The sequence below is a fragment of the Bombina bombina genome, chromosome 5 (genome assembly GCF_027579735.1).
Source record: "Bombina bombina isolate aBomBom1 chromosome 5, aBomBom1.pri, whole genome shotgun sequence".
In the NCBI taxonomy this organism is placed as follows: Eukaryota; Metazoa; Chordata; class Amphibia; order Anura; family Bombinatoridae; genus Bombina; species Bombina bombina.
Window position 1 is genome coordinate 482549019 of NC_069503.1, and position 20103 is coordinate 482569121.

General features: G+C 42.2%; 1 protein-coding gene across 6 annotated transcripts in view; it reads right to left on the reverse strand.

Annotated features, from left to right (window-relative positions):
- The window catches only part of LOC128660495 (uncharacterized), a 422478-nt gene that overhangs the window by 255856 nt on the left and 146519 nt on the right, over positions 1-20103 (reverse strand). For all 6 annotated transcript variants that reach the window (XM_053714388.1, XM_053714387.1, XM_053714386.1 and 3 more), the window contains 2 exons: positions 12532-12589; positions 659-677 (listed from right to left, as the gene is read on the reverse strand). In XM_053714388.1, coding sequence (XP_053570363.1) covers positions 659-677; positions 12532-12589 — 77 coding nt within the window. The remainder of the gene's footprint in view (positions 1-658; positions 678-12531; positions 12590-20103) is intronic.

Below are 20103 nucleotides of genomic sequence, written 5' to 3' on the forward strand. Positions count from 1 at the left end.
TCGCTGAGACCCTGTATTAAAGTTATTCCCACGAGGTTGTTACCACTCAGGTAAACTGTTGTAATTACAATACATTAATGGAATTTATGCTGTGGAACAGGAACACGGCCCTTCAAGTGTGACAGAGAGTAGCATTGCTTCTGACATGGACTTGAGAGAAGAAAGCAGGCAGCGAAACTCGTCAACGCTGATTGCTTGTGGAGTTGTTAATCTGAGTCGGGATGGTTTCGCAGAAAGACTCTCCCTGAATCTCCTGACTCTAACTTTCATCCATGCTCTCACTGAGAGACTGACAGGACTACTTAAAACTCCAGTCCCATGCCGAAGAGTACTACCCTCCATAAGAGACTATCGAAAACTTTTGACAATTCTCTGCCAACCTCCTGGAATGAAAGGCAAAGAATGACTGGGGGGTGGGGGAAGTGGGAGAGATATTTAAGCCTTTGGCTGGGGTGTCTTTGCCTCCTCCTGGTGGCCAGGTTCTGAATTCCCAAAAGTAATGAATGCAGCTGTGAACTCTGTTTATGAAGAAAAAGAACTGCAGCAAACAAAATGTAATTATAAGGTGTTTATACTGGCACTTTTGTTTTTGGTTTGAAGATCACAGACGCATTATACATATATGTTATGGAAAAAATTTTGATAAACTTCATCTTACCTAGTTTTTTTCTTTGTAGCTGCAACAAGAAAAAAAACACTTTCATTTTCACTCTCAAATATAGCATACTTAAATCTTTAATAGTGGCAGCAAAAGTAATTCCCAGGTTTGAAATAGAACAATAATAGAAACAAGTAAGCAAAAGTAAAAATTTATATATATATATATATATATATATATATATATATATATATATATATATATATATATATATATATATATACACACACACACACACACATACCCACACACACAGTGGATATAAAAAGTCTACACACCCCTGTTAAAATGTCAGGTTTCTGTGATGTAAAAAATGAGACAAAGATAAATCATTTCAGAACTTTTTCCACCTTTAATGTGACCTATAAACTGTACAACTCAATTGAAAAACAAACTGAAATCTTTTAGGAAAAGGGAAATAAAAATAAAAAAATAAAATAATATGGTTGCATAAGTGTGAACACCCTTTTATAACTGGTGATGTAGCTGTGTTCAGAATTAAGCAATCACATTCAAAATCATGTTAAATAGGAGTCAGTACACACCTGTCATCATTTAAAGTGCCTCTGATTAACCCCAAATAAAGTTCAGCTGTTCTAGTAGGTCTTTCCTGACATTTTGTTTATTCGCATTCTACAGCAAAAGCCATGGTTCGCACAGAGCTTCTAAAGCATCAGAGGGATCGCATTGTTAAAAGGTATCACTCAGGAGAAGGGTACAAAATAATTTCCAAGGCATTAGATATACCATGGAACACAGTGAAGACAGTCATCCTCAAGTGAAGAAAATATGGTGCAACAGTGACATTACCAAGAACTGGATGTCTCTCCAAAATTGATGAAAAGACGAGAAGAAAACTGGTCTGGGAGGCTGCCAAGAGGCCTACAGCAACATTAAAGGAGCTGCAGGAATATCTGGCAAGTACTGGCTGTGTGGTACATGTGACAACAATCGCCCGTATTCTTCATATGTCTGGGCTATGGGGTAGAGTGGCAAGATGGAAGCCTTTTCTTACAAAAAAAACAAACATCCAAGCCCGGCTAAATTTTGCAAAAATACATCTGAAGTTTCCCAAAAGTATGTTGCAAAAGGTGTTCTGGTCTGATGAAACCAAAGTTGAACTTTTTGGCCGTAATTCCAAAAGATATGTTTGGGCAAAAACAACACTGCATATCACCAAAAGAACACCATACCCACAGTGAAGCATGGTGGTGTCAGCATCATGCTTTGGGGCTTTTTTTCTTCAGCTGGAACTGGGGTCTTAGTCAAGGTAGAGAAAATAATGAACAGTTCAACATACCAGACAATATTGGCACAAAACCTTCAGGCTTCTGCTAGAAAGCTGAACATGAAGAAGAACTTCATCTTTCAGCATGACAACAACCCAAAGCATACATCCAAATCAACAAAGGAATGGCTTCGCCAGAAGAAGATTAAAGTTTTGGGATGGCCCAGCCAGAGCCCAGACCTGAATCCAATTCAAAATCTGTGGGGTGATCTGAAGAGGGCTGTGCATAGGAGATGCCCTCGCATTCTGACAAATTTAGAGTGTTTTTGCAAAGAAGAGTGGGTAAATCTTGCCAAGTCAAGATGTGCCTTGCTGAAAAACTCATACCCAAAAAGACTGAGTGCTGTAATAAAATCAAAAGGTGCTTCAATAAAGTATTAGTTTAAGGGTGTTCACACTTATGCAACCGTATTATTTTAGTTTTTTATTTCCCTTTACCTAAAAGATTTCAGTTTGTTTTTCAATTGAGTTGTAGAGTTTATAGGTCACATTAAAGGTAGAAAAAGTTCTGAAATGATTTATCTTTGTCTCATTTTTTTACATCACAGAAACCTGACATTTTAACAGAGGTGTGTAGACTTTTTATATCGTGTGTGTGTGTGTGTGTGTGTGTGTGTGTGTGTGTGTGTGTGTGTGTATGTATGTATGTATGTATGTATGTATGTATGTATGTATGAATATATATATATATATATATATATATATATATATATATATACACACACATACATATACATACACACACTGACCTTATATAAGCAACCATTAGGAACAGAACTCTCCAGACTTTTAAATAGTGGTACTTTATTTGTGACGTTTCGGCAACAGACACACATACATTACACTCACATGCATGTTTAAGTTCTTCACTTAGTTGCAAAAGAGCTACATACAAAATACATGCTTTTACAGTATTAGATTACAAGTGGAGCACAAAATATTGCTTTTGCGAAACCGAGATTTACAATCAACTTAGTAATACCAAAGCACGCAAATGTGTGCTGGCATTACAAGTGAGGTGCAAAGCATGCTTCCATAGGCTCCAATAGGAGCCTTGTTCTCATGGGGTGAGAACTAGCACAGTAAAGGGGCTAAGTCGTGCAAGCGATAGGCAGCAAATATAAATATATATGAATATATTATGTGTTTATATGTGTACTAGTCCTAAAGCCCGTTCACACGGGCCGTGTTGTGTTATATATATTCTCATATTTTCTCTCTCTCTCTGCTGCAAGTGTTTGTCTGAACTGCGCATGACAGCTTCAGACAAACTCTTGTCTTTTATAATATAGGATATACACATTAACACATAAATATATATACATATAAGCATATATATTTACAAGGAACACACAGTTCCCATATATCACAATGTACCCGTGTTTTTTCTAACACCCCACACTAGCCAACTTTAGCCCCTTATATCCACTTTATGCAGTTACTTTAATAAAAAATAAAGAATTTTCGGAGTGCTAATAGCTGGCTATTTATCGCATGCCCGCAAACGGGTGAATTGCCGTTTGCGGGAGTGTGATAAATTAGCGCTCCACTTGTAATCTAGTCCTAAATAGATTTCAGGCACCTCCCTCTAACTATGGGTGCTGCCATGTTGGAACTTAGGTTACACTGCAGATATCTGAAGGAGAGTTGCTGTATATGTGCAAACACTTCAGCACTGGAATACAATAAAAGGTAAATTTAACATGGCGGCACCCCTGGCTAGCAGAAAGCAGGGAATAACCTCAAAACTAAGCTTATAAAAACGAAATGTATGCTTACCTGATAAATGTATTTATTTCTTGACACAGTGAGTCCACGGATCATCTTTAATTACTATTGGGAATATCTCTCCTGGCCAGCAGGAGGAGGCAAAGAGCACCAAAGCAAAGCTGTTAAGTATCACCTCACTTCCCTCCAACACAGGTCATTCGACCAAAGGAAAAGGAGAGAAAGGAAGTAACACAAGGTGCAGAGGTGCCTGAGGTTTACAAAACAAAGCCTGTCTAAAAAAACAGGGCGGGCCGTGGACTCACTGTGTCAAGAAATAAATACATTTATCAGGTAAGCATAAATTTAGTTTTCTTTCTAATGACAAGGTGAGTCCACGGATCATCTCTAATTACTATTGGGAAATGATACCCAAGCTAGAGGACAAAGATGATAAGGGAGGGACAAAACAGGGAGCCTCAGCCAAAGCAAAAGTATCACATTTATAGAATTTTGAAAAAGTGTGTAGAGAGGACCAAGTTGCAGCCTTGCAAATCTGTTAAACAGAAGCTTCATTTTTGAATGCCCAAGTAGAGGAAACAGCCCTCGTGGAATGAGCCGTGACTCTCTCAGGAGGCTGCTGTCCAGCAGTTTCATAGGCCAAGCGAATTATACTCTTCAGCCACAAAGAAAGAGAAGTAGCCATAGCTTTCTGACCCTTGCGTTTCCCAGAGAAAACAACAAACAAAAGAAGAAGACTGGCGAAAATCCTTAGTCGCCTGTAAATAGTATTTCAACGCACGCACCACATCTAGGTTGTGCAGCAAACACTCTTTATGAGAAGAAGGGTTAGGACACAAAGAATGAACAACAATTTCTTGATTAATGTTCCTATCCGAAACCACTTTAGGAAGGAAACCTAAGGAAAAATAAGGTAAGGGGATTCACACTGCAACGCCGAGAGCTCAGAGACTCAACGAGCAGAACTTTTCAAGATAACATCTTAATATCTAAGGAATGCATAGGCTTAAACAGAGCCTGCTGAAGAACTTTAAGAACAAGGTTAAGACTTCAGGGAGTAGTAACAAGTTTGAACACAGGCCTGATTCTGACCAAGGCCTGACAGAATGATTGCACGTCTGGTACATCCGCCAGACATTTATGCAACAAAATAGGCAAGGCAGATATTTGACCCTTCAAAGTACTCTCAGACAACCCCTTCTCCAGACCCTCCTGGAGAAAGGACAAAATTCTAGGAATCCGAACTCTACTCCAAGAGTAGCCTCTGGATTCACACCAATACAGATATTTACTCCATATCTTATAGTAAATCTTTCTGGTAACAGGCTTACAAGCCTTAATAATGGTCTCAATGACCGACTCAGAAAACCCACGCTTAGATAGAATTAAGCATTCAATCTCCAAGCAGTCAGCTTCAGAGAAACAAGATTCGGATGAAGGAAGGGCCCTTGAAGTAGAAGGTCCTTCCTCAGTGGAAGTCTCCAAGGTGGAAAAGAAGACATCTCCACTAGGTCTGCATACAAGATCTTGCGAGGCCACACCGGTGCAATGAGGATAACCAACGCTTTCTCCTGTTTGATTCGAGCAATAACCCGGGGAAGGAGAACAAAGGGAGGAAATAGGTATGCTAGCCTGAGGATCCCTTGATCTCGACCCGTACCTTGGGAGCTTGGCATTCTGTTGAGATGCCATGAGATCAAGCTCCGGCTGTCCCCATTTGAGAATCAAGTTGGAAAACACTTGGTGAAAGGTCTGCGCAGAAAATCAGCTTCCCAATTGCTACCCCTGGAATGTGGATCACAGATAGACAGCAGTCTTGAGCCTCCGCCCACTGAATAATCTTGGCTACCTCTGTCATGGCCAAGGAACTCTGAATTCCTCCCTGATGGTTAATATAAGCCACTGAAGTTATGTTGTCCGACTGGAACCTGATAAACCAGGCGGAAGTTAATTGAGGCCAAGCCAGAAGAGCATTGAAGATTGCCCTCAGCTCTAGGATGTTTATGGGAAGAACTGACTTCTCCCGAGTCCATATACCCTGAGCCTTTAGCGAGCCCCAGACTGCTCCCCATCCCAGCAGGCTGGCAGCCGTGGTCACAATCACCCAGGTAGGTCTGAGGAAGCAGGTTCCCTGGGAGAGATGTTCCTGAGACAACCACCAAGGAAGAGAAGCTCTTGTCGCCTGATCCAGTTGTAATCATGGAGACAGATCCGCATAATCCCCGTTCCATTGTTTGAGCATGCATAACTGCAGAGGTCTGAGATGGAACCGGGCAAACGGAATGATGTCCATGGCAGCTACCATCAGACCAATTACCTCCATACATTGGGCCACTGACAGCCGAGGAGAGGACTGAAGGGCAAGACAAGAGTTGAAGATCTTTGTTTTTCTGACCTCTGTCAGAAATATTTTCATTGATAAGGAATCTACTATGGTTCCCAAGAAACACTACCCTTGTAGCTGGAATCAAGGAACTCTTTCCCAAATTCACCTTCCATCCGTGAGAACGCAGAAAAGATAACTTCTCTGTGTGGTAGTTTGCTTGTTGAAAGGATGGCGCCTGAACCAGAATGTAGTCCAGATAAGGCGCAACTGCAATGCCCCGCAACCAGAGCACCGCCAACAGGGCTCCCGGGACCTTTGAGAAAATTCTGGGAGCTGTGGCAAGGCCAAATGGAAGAGCCACAAACTGGAAATGTTTGTCTAGAAAAGCAAACCTCAGAAACTTGTGATTATCCTTGTGGATGGTAACATGCAGGTATGCATTCTTAAAATCTACTGTTGTCATGAATTGACCCTCTGGAACAAAGGGAAGAATGGAACGAATAGTTTCCATCTTGAAGGACGGTACTCTGAGGAACTTGTTTAGACTTTTGAGGTTTAAAATTGGTCTGAAAGTTCCCTCTTTTTTGGGAACCACAAACAGATTGGAGTAGAATTCCAGACCCTGTTCCTGCATTGGAAAAAGAACTATCACTCCCAGGTTGGAAAGGTATCGGACACAGTGTAAAAATGCCTCTGTTTTTATCTGGTCTACAGATAATCTTGAGAGCAGAAACCTGCCCCTGGGAGGAAAGGTCTTGAACTCTAGTTTGTATCCCTGGGACACAATGTCCACTGCCCAGGGATCCGGACATCGCAAACCCAGGCCTGAGCGAAGAAAGAAAGTCTGCCCCCCACAACATCTAGTCCCGGATCGGGGGCAGACCCTTCATGCGGACTTTGAGTCATTACCGGGCTTCTTAGATTGCTTACCCTTGTTCCAAGACCGGTTGGACTTCCAGGAAGGCTTGGACTGCTCCTGCTCGGCAGAAGGAGAGGAAGGCTTACCTTTGAAGTTTCGAAAAGGAACAAAAATTACTCTGACGTCCTTTCTGCTTATTCCACTTATCCTGAGGGAGGAAATTACCCTTTCCTCCCGTAATGTCTGAAATAATTTCAGCCAAGCACAGCCTAGCCCAAACAAGGTCTTGCCCTTGTAGGGAATCGCCAAAAGCTTAGATTTAGACGACACATCCGCAGGCCAGGACTTCAACCATAAAGTTCTGCGGGCCAGTACAGCAAAAGCAGAAATCTTTGCTCCCAACTTAATAACTTGTAGGGAAGCATCTGTAATAAAGGAATTGGCCAACTTAAGAGCCTTGATCCTATCCTGGATCTCTTCAAGGGGAGTATCTGTATGAATCAGTGACGTGCCGTCATAGGAGGCAGCGCCTCCCCTGTCCTATGTGTGTAATTACACTTTATTTATAATTTAAAAAAAATAATAATAATAATATTTTTTAAGTTACAATATTTTTTTTTTGTATCCTAATGTACCCCCAGTCCCCCCAGCCCTCTCAGCCCTCCGCCACCATGCAAAAAAAATATACTTAGCAAGTTACCAATATTAGCCATCTCCATCAAGATTCCATATTGTGCAAAGGAGAGGCTGTGAGCCGTTCCGCTGACCCTCCTTTGCACAATATGGATGTGTTAGAGGAGCATTGCAAAAGTCTGCCACCCAGTGGTGCTTAATCGCGCAGGACATACAGCTCAATAGAGGCTATGTCTATTGATAGCCTCTGCCAGAGCCCAGCCAATCAGCGCCCGGCTCTCTCTTTCCGCATGATCATAGTAAGCGGGGAAGAGAGAGCTGACAGAAAGGCGCCAAGTTCAGTTAGAGATGCACAAGATACCTAATGGGGAGCTAGCTCATATTTCTCCAGGGTTTAAACTAGGCTAGGCTGAGGCTCTGAGCATTCTGGTTGTGATCCTGTGTATAAAAATTTGTTTTTTTTCCCGGCCGCCTAAAAGCACGATTTGGATCCTTTCTGTTGCTGCCTGTGTGCTGGGCTATCTATGCAGTGCTGAGCCTGGCAGGCTTCAGGTAAGGGAAGCTGCTCTGGAGATGGCTTCAAGCCAGGCAGTGCACAGTAATGCTTTGTACCGTTTTTGGCAGCAAAAGAGTTAATGCTTTTTGAACTGTTTCCACAGATGTTCTCACATTCCGTTTTTCTAACCCCATTCCCCCCCCCTCTTGCACACGAGCTGTACTACTTAACTGTCCTGAGCTGACTATTGCTTGTGTTCATTGAATTTGTCTACCAAGTTTATTGTTCCAATGATTATAATTTTGTGCACAGTTACAGACTCAGTATAGTATACATTATTTCCAGCAAGCTCTTATTCTATGATGCACGCGGCACAACTGCAGAAAACTGTCGGTAACACTAACTAACAGAGCTTCTGTGTCAGTCTTGACTGACACAGAAGCTCTGTTAGTGTCACGGACAGTTTTACACAGGCAGTTGTAAAGGTGGGAGATGCAGAGATCTGTGATAAATGCACAGCTGTTTCTCTGAACTAACGGTGGTGTGTGGGGGGAGGGCACTGAACTGCTTCCTTGTCTGCTGAACATACTGCATTCCTCATTACCGGGCCAGGCTGTAAACAGCAGTGCTGAACTATGTAAAAGACTTTATAAAATATTACTGACTTGGTAATGAGGAATGCTCAATGCAGCAGACAAGGAAAAAGTTCAGTCAGGGCTGGATTTATTACCCTAAATACCAGTAAGTGTGCACAAAGAGGGACAGGCTCAGGTTGTCTTTAATTGCTTGACATTTTTATCTATACACTGCTGGCTGCGATTATTTAGTGTGCTGCTGTATGTTAGAAGAGAGAGAGTGAGAGAGTGTGTGTGAGTGAGTGTGAGTGAGAGAGTAAGTGAGTGAGTGAGTGTGTGAGTGAGAGAGTGAGTGTGTGTGAGTGAGAGTGAGTGTGTGTGAGAGTGTGTGTGAGTGAGTGTGTGTGTGTGAGAGAGAGAGAGTGTGAGTGTGTTTGAGAAAGAGAGTGAGTGTGTGTGTGTGTGTGAGAGAGAGTGTGTGTGTGAGAGAGTGTGAGAGGGAGTGAGAGAGTGTGAGAGTGAGAGAGTGTGAGTGTGTGTGTGTGAGAGAGAGAGAGAGAGAGAGAGAGAGAGAGAGTGAGTGTGTGTGTGTGTGTGTGTGTGTGCGTGCGTGAAAGAGAGAGAGTGTGTGTGAGAGAAAGAAAGAGTGTGAGAAAGAGAGATTATATACACATACATACATACACATATACACACTATATGTGTGTATTTCTCCGGAGACTGCCTCACCAGTCTTTCATCTCACCGCACGTCACTGGTATGAATAGAATCACGCATCAAACCAGTATGCCGCTGCGCTGGTGACGGTATCAATACACACCGCAGGTTGCCATTGTAAACCCTGGTGTACATAAATCTTTTTAAGTAACCCTTCCAACTTCTTATCCATATGATCCTTAAAGGAACAGCTATCCCCTATGGGAATAGTGGTTCTCTTAGCCAAAGTGGAAATTGCCCATTCTACCTTGGGGACAATCTGCCAAGACTCCTTGAGAGTCAGCTACTGGAAACATCATCTTAAAAATTGGGGATGGAGAAAGGGATACCAGGTCTCTCCCATTCCTGAGCAATAATCTCTGTAGCCCGGTCTGGTACAGGGAAAACCTCCACCACGGAAGGTACATCAAACTACTTGTTTAGCTTACTAGACTTCTTAGGATTGACTACGACAGTAGTGTCGGAGTCGTCAAAGGTAGCCAAAACCTCCTTAAGTAACAAACAGAGGTGTTCCAGCTTAAACCTGAAGGATACAACTTCAGCATCAGAAGAAGGAACTACACACAGTCTGAGATTTCACCCTCAGATGCTACTGAAGTATCTTCCTCCTCAGACTTCTGGGAAGGAACATTCGGAATAGCCACGACTGTTTTAGAAACCTTACACACCGATTCGTTAGATTTCCTCTTGTGCTTTCCCTGCAGCATGGGAAAAGCATGTGGGTAGCAATGTCTTGAAACGTAACTCCAACCGGAGTGTGAGAGGAAGCACAGGGCACTGCATATGTGGACGATAAAGTTTGGGACAATTGAGGAGAAAGCTGCGGCATATCTTGAACAGGAGACCCCTGAACAACATCTGCCTTAGATAATGATGGCTCAGATTCAAAAGTTTATCCCTGTAATGCAATGTTCTCTCAATACATGAGGAACAAAAAGGGATTGGTGGTTCCACATTAGCATCAAAACACAAAGAACACATAACATTTTACAGGGCCTCTTGGTCCATCACCCAATAAATGAACAAATAAAAAATAAAATACTTTTATTTAACTTTGAAACTTATAACAAAAAAACTTTACTGTCCTTTTAAATTTTAAAGTAACTTTTTATTTTCTAACAGCAAAGCAGCGGCTCTATAGAACCCCAGAGAGCCTCTACACCTCAGCAAGCTCTGCCGAGGTGCCTACATGTCCTGCTGGTTGTCGGAGTCAATAGTAGAGAATATCCTGACTCAATCCAAAGCTGCTCCCACCGGGTATCCGGCGACCGCTCTCACCGACCTCTGAGAATGCAGAGACGCAACAAAAGTACGTCACCCCCTTCCGGCACTCAGGAAGTGATTAGGAAAAAAAATTTGCGCCAAATCGTCGCCATCGTCGATCTGAAAAGGGAGGTAAGAGATGAATCTCTACGACCGATAACAGAGAACCTTATGAAATAGACCCCGTAGAAGGAGATCACTGCATTCAATAGGCAATACTCCTCACATCCCTCTGACATTCACTGCACGCTGAGAGGAAAACCGGGCTCCAACTTGCTGCGGAGCGCATATCAACGTAGAATCTAGCACAAACTTACTTCACCACCTCCCTTGGAGGCAAAGTTTGTAAAACTGATTTGTGGGTGTGGTGAGGGGTGTATTTATAGGCATTTTAAGGTTTGGGAAACTTTGCCCCTCCTGGTAGGAATGTATATCCCATACGTCACTAGCTCATGGACTCTTGTTAATTACATGAAAGAAATTAAGCATTTTCAGCCCCCGCGAGCCTAACAGCCCACAGGGAAAAAAGTCAAATTTTAAGGTAAGAAAAAAATGATTATTCAAATGCATTATCCCAAATAATGAAACTGACTGTCTGAAATAAGGAATATTGAACATCCTGAATCAAGGCAAATAAATGTTTAAACACAAATATTTAGAACTTTATATAAAAGTGCCCAACCATAGCTTAGAGTGTCACAAAAATAAGACTTACTTACCCCAGGACACTCATCTACATGTAGTAGAAAGCCAAACCAGTACTGAAATGAGAATCAGTAGAGGTAATGGTATATATAAGAGTATATCGTCGATCTGAAAAGGGAGGTAAGAGATGAATCTCTACGACCGATAACAGAGAACCTATGAAATAGACCCCGTAGAAGGAGATCATTGAATTCAAATAGGCAATACTCTCTTCACATCCCTCTGACATTCACTGCACGCTGAGAGGAAAACCGGGCTCCAACCTGCTGCGGAGCGCATATCAACGTAGAATCTAGCACAAACTTACTTCACCACCTCCACGGGAGGCAAAGTTTGTAAAACTGATTTGTGGGTGTGGTGAGGGGTGTATTTATAGGCATTTTGAGGTTTGGGAAACTTTGCCCCTCCTGGTAGGAATGTATATCCCATACGTCACTAGCTCATGGACTCTTGCTAATTACATGAAAGAAACTCTTTTGCCGCTTCAGAAAAGACCCACCCATCGTGGGCGTACCTAGCTGAACTTCCTGGATGGCATTAACCTCCTTTATGAAAGTAAAGCGGCCAAGAAAAAGTAAAACACACTACCAATTTGTCCACCCTTACCGGAACACACCGGAAACAAAAAACAAACTGAGTCCCAGGGCCTGCACAAACTGCATCACATTATCCTATTAACCCATAATAGGATTAATGCATCTAACGTCCCATACAGAGCTAACTGTTAAAGTGCCAATATTGTTTTCCTTCTTTGAAAAATAAATTTAGCACTTACCTTAATGTAAATCTGCCTGGCAGCAGGGCAGCTCGCTAGTTTTGAGAGGCATCCTCCCTCACATGGACCTGTGGGAAAAAAGAAAGACTGAGTAATCTTACTCAGGCTTTCCAGCTAGGGCAGCAACAACTATTTGGGAGGCGCAGTGAGGATTATACCCCACAAGTTCCCAATTGTTTAAAAGCCACCACTGCTCTACTGAAGAGACTTACATGGGCTACGGCTAAACCCCAGGAAAGACCAGAACAAACTTGCTCTGCTTTAAAATAATAAAATCTTGATTGAAGAATCTTCTTTCAGACAACTAAACTTTACCACCTCCTTGCAAAGAGAATGACTGGGGTTGGAGGGAAGGGAGGTGATAGCTTTGCTGTGGTGCTCTTTGCCTCCTCCTGCTGGCCAGGAGAGATATTCCCAATAGTAATTAGAGATGATCCATAAATAAATGTATTTAGTGTTTAACGTCTCTTTAAGAATGTTGCATACTTCCACAAACTGAAAAACTTACGTTTTCCCAATGGTATCTTCAGTGTCAACAACGATTGAATCTTGGTTGCAGGATCAACCTAAAAGTTAAATAATTATCAGAATTAAATGTAAATTAGTCATCAAGTCTGTATAATGTTCAGCCAAGCTCTTCAAAAGTAGCTCCTGTCTGTACCATTAGATGGACTTATAACAATCATTATTAAAAGTTGTTGAAACACAAAACTATTAAAAGTGCATGCAATTCTTTTGTTATGTTCAAGGTTGGGGGTAATATGTTGGTATTTATAATTTAAAAAAAATATTTGACCAGCAAACAGATATCATCTTTGTATATATAGATTTTCTGCACTTTGATTTCGCTATATTGTGCTTCTGTATGTATGATAAATTGCTAAATAAAGAGATTATATATATATATATATATATATATATATATATATATTATATTCATTTAATTGCAGCTATACTTGCACTTAAAAAGGGACAAACTGCTTGGGAATTTTATATAAAATGCTTAATTATGCATAATGAAACAACTTTGTGATATATTTTCATGTAATTTAGCTCTGTACATTGTGCAGGTGTTGATTTCTCAAGACGAACTCTGCTACATATCTGTCCCCAATTGGCTTCATTAAAAAACAACTCCAAAACAATGCATTTAAAGGGACAGTCAAGTCCAAAAAAAAACTTTTGTGATTTAAATAGGGAATGTAATTTTAAACAACTTCCCAATATACTTTTATCACCAATTTTGCTTTGTTCTTTTGGTATTCTTAGTTGAAAGCAAATCCTAGGAGGTTCATAAGCTAATTTCTTGAAGACTGCCTCTAATCTGAATGCATTTTGACCACTAGAGGGTATTAGTTCATGTGTTTCATATAGATAATATTGAGCTCATGCACGTGAAGTGACCTAGGAGTGAGCATTATTTGGCTAAAATGCAAGTCTGTCAAAAGAACTGAAATAAGGGGGCAGTTTGCAGAGGCTTAGATACAAGGTAATCATAGAGGTAAAATGTGTAATAATATAACAGTGTTGGTTATGCAAAACAGGGGAATGAGTAATAAAGGGAGTATCTTTCTTTTTGAACAACAAAAATTCTGGTGTTGACTGTCCATTTAATACTAACTTTATGACATTGACTAGCCTTGTTGTCCGTGGACTAAAGAGCAGACTGGCTCCATCAAATAAGTGGTGTTTACTGAAAAATAATTGCAGTAAAAAAGGAGGATAATTTGTTTTAAAAACATTAAAGGGACATAAAAAAGGAAATGTATGCTTACCTGATAAATTTATTTCTTTTACAATATGACGAGTCCACAGATTTCATCCTTACTTATGGGATGACGCCTCCTGATTAGCAGGAAGTGGCAAAGAGCACCACAGCAGAGCTGTATATATAGCTCCTCCCTTCCCCTACCCACTCCAGTCATTCGACCAAAGTTAGGAAGAGAAAGGAAAAGCCAAAAGGTGCAGAGGTGACTGAAGTTTAACAAAAATAAATACCTGTCTTAGAAATTACAGGGTGGGACGTGGACTCGTCATATCGTAAAAGAAATAAATTTATCAGGTAAGCATAAATTTCCTTTTCTTTTACAAGATATGACAAGTCCACGGATTTCATCCTTACTTATGGGATACAATACCAAAGCTATAGGACACGGATAAAAGGGAGGGACAAGACAGGAACCTAAACGGAAGGCACCACTGCTTGAAGAACCTTTGTCCCAAAACCAGCCTCAGATGAAGCAAAAGTGTCAAATTTGTAAAATTTGGAAAAAGTGTGAAGAGACGACCAAGTTGCAGCCTTGCAAATTTGTTCAACAGAAGCATTGTTTCTAAATGCCCATGAGGAAGCCACAGCCCTAGTGGAATGAGCCGTAATTCTTTCAGGAGGCTGCTGTCCAGCAGTCTCATATGCCAGACGGATGATACTCTTCAGCCAAAAAGAAAGAGGTAGCCGTAGCTTTCTGACCCCTACATTTTCCAGAAAAAACAAGAAATAAAGAAGATGATTGACGAAAATCTTTAGTCGCCTGCAAGAAAAAATTCAGGGCACGGACCACGTCCAAGTTATGCAACAAACGCTCCTTCTTAGAAGAAGGATTAGGACACAATGAAAGAACAACAATTTCCTAATTAATATTCTTATTAGAAACAACTTTAGGAAGAAAACCAGGTTTGGTACGTAAAACCACCTTATCAGAATGAAAAATAAGATAAGGAGAAACTCGGAAACTCTACGAGCAGAAGAAATAGCAACCAAAAATAAAACCTTCCAAGATAACAACTTAATATCTATGGAATGCATGGGTTCAAACGGAACCCCTTGAAGAACCTTAAGAACTAAATTTAAACTCCAGGGTGGAGCAATTGGTCTAAAAACAGGCTTGATTCTGGTCAGAGCCTGACAAAAAAAGACTGAACGTCTGGAACATCTGCCAAACGCTTGTGTAGCAAAATAGACAAAGCAGAAATGTGTCCCTTTAAGGAACTTGCTGATAACCCCTTCTCCAATCCTTCTTGGAGAAAAGATAAAATCCTGGGAATCCTAACTCTACTCCATGAGTAGCCCTTGGATTCGCACCAATAAAGATATTTACGCCATATCTTATGGTAGATCTTTCTAGTGACAGGCTTACGTGCCTTTATCAAAGTATCAATGACAGAATCAGAGAACCCCCGCTTAGATCAAATCAAGCGTTCAATCTACAAGCAGTCAGCTGCAGAGAAACCAGATTCGGATGTAGGAAGGGTCCCTGAACGAGAAGATCCTGCCTCAATGGAAGCTTCCACGGCGGCAGAGAGGAAATGTCAACTAAATCGGCATACCAAGTCCTGCGAGGCCACGCAGGTGCGATTAGAATTACCGAAGCCCTCTCCTGTTTGATCCGTGCAATCACCCGGGAAAGGAGAGCAAACGGTGGAAACACATAAGCTAGGTTGAACGACCAAGGCACTGCCAAGGCATCTATCAGTTCGGCCTGAGGATCCCTTAACCTGGATCCGTATCTTGGGAGCTTGGCATTCTGACGAGATGCCATCAGATCCAATTCCGGTGCCCCATCTGAGAATCAGAGTGGCAAAGACCTCCGGATGGAGTTCCCACTCCCCCGGATGAAACGTCTGTCTGCTTAAAAAGTCCGCTTCCCAGTTGTCCACTCCTGGGATGTAGATTGCTGACAGGTAACAAGAATGAGCCTCCGCCCATCGAATTATCTTGGATACTTCTGTCATTGCTAAGGGACTTCTTGTTCCCCCCTGATGATTGATGTAAGCCACAGTCGTGATGTTGTCCGAATGAAAGCCGATGAATTTGGCCAAAGCCAACTGAGACCACGCCTGAAGCGCATTGAATATTGCTCTCAATTCCAGAATATTGATTGGAAGTAGAGACTCCGACTGAGTCCACACACCCTGAGCTTTATTTTGTTTACCCCTCAGTTTGGCAGTTATATCCTGAGGTAGGAGATGACCCTTACCTCCCGTAATGTCAGAAATGATTTCTTTCAAGTCAGGCCCGAATAGGGTCTTTCCTTTGAAAGGAATAGCCAACAGCTTTGATGACACATCAGCAGACCAAGATTTTAACCATAACGCTCTACGCGCTAAAATGGCAAATCCGGCATTCTTAGCCGCCAATTTGGCAATCTGAAAGGCGGCATCCATAATAAAAGAATTAGCCAGCTTAAGAGCCTTAATTCCATCTAAAATATCCTCTAAAGGAGTCTCAGTCTTAAGAGACTCTTCTAAGGCATCAAACCAGAAGGCAGCCGCAGTGGTAACTGGTACAATGCAGGCCGTCTGTTGTAAAAGGGAACCCTGATGAATTAACAACTTCTTTAGAAGACCCTCCAATTTCTTATCAATTGGGTCTTTGAAAGCACAACTGTCCTCAATAGGAATAGTTGTACGCTTAGCCAGGGTAGATATAGCTCCCTCCACCTTAGGGACTGTTTGCCAAGAGTCCCGAACATTGTCAGATATGGGATACATTTTCTTAAAATTAGGAGAAGGTGAGAACGGGATACCCGGTCTGTCCCATTCCCGCGTAATAATTTCCGAAATTCTCTTAGAAACCGGAAACACATCAGAGTAAGTAGGCACCTCTAAGTATTTGTCCATCTTACACAATTTCTCTGGTGGCACCACAATAGGGTCACAGTCATCCAGATTCGCTAAAACCTCACAAAGTAACAGGCGGAGGTGTTCAAGCTTAAATCTAAAGGACATGACGTCCAAGTCTGTCTGAGGTAACACACTTCCCGAATCGGAAAGTTCCCCCTCAGACAGAAGTTCCCTGACCCCCAATTCAGATCCCTGTGAGGGCACATCGGAAATAGTCAACAAAGCATCAGAAGTCTCAGTATTCAAATTGACTTCTGTCCTGCTGCGTTTGCCCTGTAACACTGGCAACTTAGATAACACCTCTGTAAGGGTAGATGACATAACTGCAGCCATATCCTGCAGAGTAAATGAAGTAGACACGGTTGAAGAACCCGGCGTCGCTTGGGTGGGCGTTAAAGGTTGTGACGTTTGGGGAGAATTTGGCGGCATACCCCGATTCTCCTCAGACTGAGAATCATCCTTAGACACACTTTCCTTAAATAAAATCTGCTCTTTACATTGTAAGGCCCTTTCAGTATATGAGGGACAAAAAGTAAGAGGGGGTTCCACAATGGCATCTAAACACATAGAACAAGTAGATTCCTCAAGTTCAGACATGTTAAACAGACTAGCAATAGCAATAATAGTTGTTCTTTATTTGAAATAATGATTTCTGAAGTCAAATTACATAGACAAAATTTTTTTAACTGAAAAGTGTACTGCGCCTTTAAATAATAAAAGCGCAACAATTTTTCTGTTTTCTCAGAAACAACGTTTGCAGCAATAAAAACTGTCCTTATGTGCTCAAAATAGCTTAACAATATTGCATCACTTTGCTTAGATATGTTCTTTATCAAATTATATTGAATTTACAGTTATAATAACTTTTATCAATTTAGACCCTTGCACCTTGCCACAGCTCTGCTGCGGCGCCTACCTGCCCCAGAACACACTGATGCTGCCTGAGTAGCACTTAAGTCTCTTCGTCTGCCGAAAAAAAAAACTTAGGCCCCACCGGAGCCCAGGACCTTGCTGTCTATCCAATCTGGATGATACTGCGCGGCTGAGCGCGCAAAATTAGGCCCCACCCACTGTGGGCGTAACTCTAACCTTACTGAGACCCGCATGGGTAGTAAAGGAAAACAACATGTCGGTTCCTAAATAAAGTATTGAAGCCATGTGCCCCTCTTACATACACCTCAATTACAAAGTGCAAAATCCAGTAAAGAAAAACTGTACTCCCTCAGGTCAGCAATAATAAAAACAGAATTTATGTTTACCTGATAAATTTCTTTCTCCAACGGTGTGTCCGGTCCACGGCGTCATCCTTACTTGTGGGATATTCTCTTCCCCAACAGGAAATGGCAAAGAGCCCAGCAAAGCTGGTCACATGATCCCTCCTAGGCTCCGCCTACCCCAGTCATTCGACCGACGTTAAGGAGGAATATTTGCATAGGAGAAACCATATGGTACCGTGGTGACTGTAGTTAAAGAAAATAAAATATCAGACCTGATTAAAAAAACCAGGGCGGGCCGTGGACCGGACACACCGTTGGAGAAAGAAATTTATCAGGTAAACATAAATTCTGTTTTCTCCAACATAGGTGTGTCCGGTCCACGGCGTCATCCTTACTTGTGGGAACCAATACCAAAGCTTTAGGACACGGATGAAGGGAGGGAGCAAATCAGGTCACCTAAATGGAAGGCACCACGGCTTGCAAAACCTTTCTCCCAAAAATAGCCTCAGAAGAAGCAAAAGTATCAAACTTGTAAAATTTGGTAAAAGTGTGCAGTGAAGACCAAGTCGCTGCCCTACATATCTGATCAACAGAAGCCTCGTTCTTGAAGGCCCATGTGGAAGCCACAGCCCTAGTGGAATGAGCTGTGATTCTTTCGGGAGGCTGCCGTCCGGCAGTCTCGTAAGCCAATCTGATGATGCTTTTAATCCAAAAAGAGAGAGAGGTAGAAGTTGCTTTTTTGACCTCTCCTTTTACCTGAATAAACAACAAACAAGGAAGATGTTTGTCTAAAATCCTTTGTAGCATCTAAATAGAATTTTAGAGCGCGAACAACATCCAAATTGTGCAACAAACGTTCCTTCTTTGAAACTGGTTTTGGACACAGAGAAGGTACGATAATCTCCTGGTTAATGTTTTTGTTAGAAACAACTTTTGGAAGAAAACCAGGTTTAGTACGTAAAACCACCTTATCTGCATGGAACACCAGATAAGGAGGAGAACACTGCAGAGCAGATAATTCTGAGACTCTTCTAGCAGAAGAAATCGCAACTAAAAACAAAACTTTCCAAGATAATAACTTAATATCAACGGAATGTAAGGGTTCAAACGGAACCCCCTGAAGAACTGAAAGAACTAAATTGAGACTCCAAGGAGGAGTCAAAGGTTTGTAAACAGGCTTGATTCTAACCAGAGCCTGAACAAAGGCTTGAACATCTGGCACAGCTGCCAGCTTTTTGTGAAGTAATACCGACAAGGCAGAAATCTGTCCCTTCAGGGAACTTGCAGATAATCCTTTTTCCAATCCTTCTTGAAGGAAGGATAGAATCCTAGGAATCTTAACCTTGTCCCAAGGGAATCCTTTAGATTCACACCAACAGATATATTTTTTCCAAATTTTGTGGTAAATCTTTCTAGTCACAGGCTTTCTGGCCTGAACAAGAGTATCGATCACAGAATCTGAGAATCCTCGCTTCGATAAAATCAAGCGTTCAATCTCCAAGCAGTCAGCTGGAGTGAAACCAGATTCGGATGTTCGAACGGACCCTGAACAAGAAGGTCTCGTCTCAAAGGTAGCTTCCAAGGTGGAGCCGATGACATATTCACCAGATCTGCATACCAAGTCCTGCGTGGCCACGCAGGAGCTATCAAGATCACCGACGCCCTCTCCTGCTTGATCCTGGCTATCAGCCTGGGGATGAGAGGAAATGGCGGGAACACATAAGCTAGTTTGAAGGTCCAAGGTGCTACTAGTGCATCCACTAGAGCCGCCTTGGGATCCCTGGATCTGGCCCCGTAGCAAGGAACTTTGAAGTTCTGACGAGAGGCCATCAGATCCATGTCTGGAATGCCCCACAGGTGAGTGACTCGGGCAAAGATTTCCGGATGGAGTTCCCACTCCCCCGGATGCAATGTCTGACGACTAAGAAAATCCGCTTCCCAATTTTCCACTCCTGGGATGTGGATAGCAGACAGGTGGCAGGAGTGAGACTCCGCCCAAAGAATAATTTTGGTTACTTCTTCCATCGCTAGGGAACTCCTTGTTCCCCCCTGATGGTTGATGTACGCAACAGTCGTCATGTTGTCTGATTGAAACCGTATGAACCTGGTCCTCGCAAGCTGGGGCCAGGCCTGGAGCGCATTGAATATCGCTCTCAGTTCCAGAATATTTATCGGTAGAAGAGATTCTTCCCGAGACCAAAGACCCTGAGCTTTCAGGGATCCCCAGACCGCGCCCCAGCCTA